This window comes from Pholis gunnellus (genome assembly GCF_910591455.1).
Source record: "Pholis gunnellus genome assembly, chromosome: 17".
NCBI lineage: Eukaryota > Metazoa > Chordata > Actinopteri > Perciformes > Pholidae > Pholis > Pholis gunnellus.
The window spans coordinates 21,699,586-21,704,585 of record NC_136544.1 but is presented as its reverse complement, the minus strand read 5'-3'; the positions used below and the strand labels follow the sequence as shown (position 1 = coordinate 21,704,585).

The 5,000-nt window shown below is 47.1% G+C and overlaps 1 protein-coding gene across 1 annotated transcript in view; it reads right to left on the bottom strand.

The window, feature by feature from the left end:
• Nucleotides 1–5,000, bottom strand: part of LOC306709274 (uncharacterized protein) — a gene marked incomplete at its 5' end in the record, with an annotated part of 7,221 nt that overhangs the window by 1,579 nt on the left and 642 nt on the right. Inside the window, 4 exons of the mRNA XM_079177341.1 lie at nucleotides 1–3,363; nucleotides 4,213–4,436; nucleotides 4,564–4,695; nucleotides 4,833–4,985. The exon at nucleotides 1–3,363 is cut by the window's left edge and continues 206 nt beyond it. Of these exons, the coding sequence (XP_079033467.1) occupies nucleotides 1–3,363; nucleotides 4,213–4,436; nucleotides 4,564–4,695; nucleotides 4,833–4,985 (3,872 nt within the window). The remainder of the gene's footprint in view (nucleotides 3,364–4,212; nucleotides 4,437–4,563; nucleotides 4,696–4,832; nucleotides 4,986–5,000) is intronic.

The window sequence follows — 5,000 nt, the reverse complement described above, 5'->3', positions numbered from 1 at the left end:
CTCCCTGACCCGGCGCTGTTGAGTTTAGACCCACTTCCGGCACTGCTGACGCGACTACCGCCAATCTGCAAACTGCTCAGCCACCCCCCAGGGCTCGGGGCTCTTTGGCTGCTGGTTGACCTAACTGCACCTGATTGCCCTCCTGCGCCCCCCACGGTGCTCCTACGTCCACTAGCCGAGCTGTAAACAGGCTTTGATTCGCCGCTGCCGGTGCTACCAAATCTCCCAGAGCTGCTAATCTTGTGGCCTCCAGGTGAGCTGCTGAGCTTGCTGCCACTACCCGAGCTTCTTAACCTTCCGCCACTACCTACGCTGCTGCTGCGCCTAACAACACTACCACCGCTACTGGCGCTACCTTGTCTTGGTCTACTACCTGTGTAGCTACTTGGCGGGCTGACGACTTGGCCATAATTGGCGCTGATGCTGACCCCGTCTGCATTACTGGCACTGGTCCCACCATAAATTCTCCACTCTCCACTATCTCCACTGCCAAACCTCCCTGCTCTTGGTGCTTCTGGTGGGCTTGTTGGTAGTTGCCTGGCCACTGACGGGCTTTCTTCGGTATCGCTGCCGGTCACGACATTCACACGTCTAGTGCTCCCACCGTAGACTGTCCACTCTCCACTCCCTCTGCTACCAAATCTCCCTGTTTCTGTAGGGCTTGTTGACAGGTGCATGGCCGCTGACTGGCTTTCTCTGCTCCTTGCGATGGGTAAGCTACCACTGCGTTTAAGACTGTGAACCATCTGCTCTCCACTTCCTCCACTACCAAACCTCCTTGTGTCTGGCGGGTTTGTTGCAGGTAGCGTGACTGCTACCGGACGTTCTTTACTCCCTGTTGTGGGCAAGCTGCTCTTATCTCCAAGACTGCTTCCATAAACCATCCACTCTCCACCCCCTCTACTGCTGAATCTCCCTGTTTCTTGTGGGCTTGTTGCAGGGTTTGCGAACACTGATGGTCCATCTTCTTTCCCTTCCCTGGGTAAGCAAATTTCACCATCCAGGCTCCTCTTACGCCCAAGACTGCCACCAGAAACCATCCACTCCCCCATTCCTCCACTGCCGAATCTACCTGTTTCTGGACGACTTGTTCTGGGTGGCGCGGCTCCTGATGGACTTTCCTCTTCGTTCCCTGTGCTGGGTGATGTCGTACTTGTACGTCCCAGACTGCCGCCATGAACCATCCAGTCTCCACTGCCGCACCTGAATCTTCCCCGTACCTCAGCCTCTGTATTATCGTTGATTGCACGTGAGGAATTAGCAGCTGTGCCACCACAACTAGCTGCCAGATCACTAACCATACCACTACCTCCTGACTGACTACCAAAGGTAGTTCCTCCATTGGCGGGGACACTTCCAAAGCTAGCTGACTTAACAAACACTTGATCACGGTTTTTCTGTCCCCTCACCTCGCTGTCCATAATGGAAGTCTCTTTCTGGTCTTCTGAGCCATACCTGCCTCCTGGACTGCGACTTAGATTCTGGACATCCTTGTTATCTGCGATACCACTTTCTCTGAGCCTTTTCTCATCTCTGGCACCTTTCCGATACAGGCCTCCAAAACCAAGCTCTTCTTCTTTGTCTGCTATGATACTATGACTGCCTGAACCTTCAAACTTAAAGCCTCCAAGACTGCTGCTCGGCTGGAGGCCAACCCCTTGACTGGTTGGTCTAGAATCCATGATTGAACCATTCTCCTCTTCGGGCAAAGCTTGATCTCTGCTAAATGACAGGGACTGGTCTTCCTCTTTTGTAGAGAGAATGTATTTCTCGACCGGTCTCATGAGTGTTCTCGCCTCAGTTAGATTCAGGCATACGTCTTCATCTTCTTCTTCACCGTTTGGGCTCAGACACCCCTTCGCCTCAACTGGACTCAAACAGTCATTTGGGCTGAGAAACATTTCTGGGTCATGTGGACTCAGAAGAGAATCAGGACATTGAACATGCTCCTCTGGATCAACAGGGCAAAATCCTTGATTTGTCATGCTCATTAGCACCTCTGTCTCAACTGGGCTCAAACATGTTTCTGGACTCAAGCATGCGAATGGCTTTGTCGGGCTCAAGAATACGGGAGCTTCAATTGGACTCTTGGACTCTTCATGGTTGGAAGAACTCAAAGCCACAACAGAATCTGTTAGACTTACAGACTTTTTTGACTTTGTGGTACTCAACAATTCTTCTTGACCTACTAGATCAATAATCTCATTGTCCAGTTCATTAGGGTCCACCATCATCTTGTGAGCATCATGGAAATCAATGATAATCTTCCCTTTGTTCATTTCTAATTCCACTTTGTTTAAAATCTCTGTACTTGCAGTTTTACTTTCATGGTTGTCCTTGCTGTCTGGGCTGCCGGATGAAGCAGTTGCAAAACCGGACCTTATATCTGCATCCTCCATGACTTTGTTTTGTTTGCCATTGGATGCATTGGACAATGTACTTTCTACTTCTTCTTCTCCCTTTTTCAATTCCCTTTCAATGTCCTTGTCATCGATCAGGGTCAACTCACCAGAGACCTTACCCTGAGAGTCCTCAGATCTAAGAGGAGGTCCAGAGACAATAGATGCTGTAACTCCAACTTCCTCTGCATCCCCATCATTTTCTGCTGAAGTCTCCAAACTCAAAGACACAACCTGTGCAGGATCTTGGTTCTTAATCTGGAACGAGCCCTCAATGCAAATAATTTGATCTCGAGTTACAGTCTCTGTCTCTTTCTTTAACTCTGCAGCAGTTTCTTTGCTGGGATCAATTGCGGTTATGTGTGTTATGCAACATGGTCCTTCCTTTACTTCTGATTCTGCACAAACAATGTTTTTTGTGATTTCTGTTTGACTGTTTGTCCCTGTTTTTTTATTCTGTAAACCAGCTTCTGTGGTAACTTGTTTGGAAGTAAAACTTTCTGGTTTTGCCTGAACAGCAGCACTCCTTGCAGATTGCTCGTCAGGAACCAATGTGGTGAAACTTTGTGTAGCATCACTATCTTTACTGAGCACTTTATCCTTTATGGGGCTACTCTGCCTGTCGATCGTAGTGGAAAGAGATCCAGTTCTCTGGTTTTCAGACTTGTGGAATGATCCAGTCAGATTTGAAGTATTAATCGATCTCACTAGTAAGCTTTTGGGGTGTTTTCTTTGGACCCTGATTGGCTGAACTGTGGTCACTGTTTCTGAGAGTGGAGCTATCCCAGGTGTTTTTCTGACACTGCAGACGTGGCCTCTCGGAACATTCTGAACCCTCATTATCCTGATATTTCCTCCCTGAAAACTGACTGTTTTGTTCACTGTGATGTTTCTCCCGAAGGCCGAGGGACTAGTCGGCCCACAGAAAGATCTGATATTAGAAGTCGAGTGAAGACTTGACAACCTGTGAACAACAGAACATATGAAGCCAAGAAGAAGATCAGACATTATTTTTCAAGGCACAAAAGTCTGAAACTAAAAAATACCTTGGTAACAGCTTACTTTATAGGTCCTACAATTTGAAGCAGTTGCAAAACCGGACCTTATATCTGCATCCTCCATGACTTTGTTTTGTTTGCCATTGGATGCATTGGACAATGTACTTTCTACTTCTTCTTCTCCCGTCTTTAATATACTTAGTTTTTGCAATTTGCAATGGCTAAAAATAAAAGGGAAATAATATAATAGCAAAATGTGAAGGAAAAAACAACTTTAGTGTGTCAGAATATCATTTGGATATCATGTGTCCATTTGGGTCTCCAAATGTCCTTTAGAGCTCCGCCTGGATCTCTTCATGGAGGAACACTGTAGAACGGTCATACTTTGTCCAATCTTCTTCACATTTGAGGCAGGTGTTCACTGATAGTGTAGTTACAGCCCTATGCTGTCCTTTACCGGTACAGATACAGCAATTTTTACTGACTTAAAAGGCCCACTGCTCTGTTTCTGTATGACCTACAGGTTTTCTGACACTCAGATTGGTTCAGAAGCTACAGCCATTTTAATTTGGGTATGTCATTTTAGGCATTGTTGCTCCAAAATAGGGGGGGAGTGGAAGAGGTTTAAACGAACATTTTTAACCATACTGAAACAGTTTCTTTTTACATTTTTGTAGGCTTAGATTAAGCTACCATTTATTGAAAGTGCTCCAACTGAACACTTTCTCCATTTTCCCTGCAATGATATTTTCTTTTCCATGAAGTTTTTCAAAAAGATACAATGCAAAAAAAGCAAAGAAGTCATCATGTCTTACCCCTGTCGGCTCGGTCCATCCAGCAGCCTCCTGTAGTCCTGTATCTCGGTTTCTAGCCTGCTCTTGACGTCCAGCAGGACCTGATGGTCTGCAGCCTGCTGAGCTGCAGCCTGGAGCACTGAGTCCAGGTCTCTGCACAGACCGTCTGCTCTCTGCTGAAGATCCACCAGCTGCTGTACGAAGGACTCGGTCTGCTCTGCACCAGAGGCCTCTAACTCCATGTTCTAGTCGGACAGACAGACACAAACTGGGTGTTACTGTTCTGATTGATGTCAGCTTCACTGTTCGGGGGAGTTCTTTAGTGAATGGTCAGTTATCCCTGTATTTAATTCAGATTTAGTTGTATCTCACCAGAGCCTGCACATATGTCAGCTCTTCCTCCAGAGTCCCTACTGTTCTCCTCAGCTCCTCCAGCTCGGCCCGGACGACCTCCGATCCTGCTGAAGGGTCAAGCGTCACCTCCGAAGAACCCAGCATGGACGCCTGAACACAACACACCTGATGAAATGTTGTTTGTACACATTTAAAAAAAACACTAAAATGAGAGCTGTAGTTACAGAACATTCAAAAATACCAAACTCATATTTCAAAATAAGAGCAAGCTGTAGATGTTTGTGCACCTGGTTGTTGAACCAGAACTCATTCTGGTTCTTGTCATGCAGCATCACACTCATCTGTCTCAGGTCATCCAGCTGCTGGATCAGGTGTGACCCAGTACTCTGCATCTCCACAGCGACGCCCCCTGACCCCAGAGCCAGGATACCCTGCATGTCCTGGACAGGTAGACA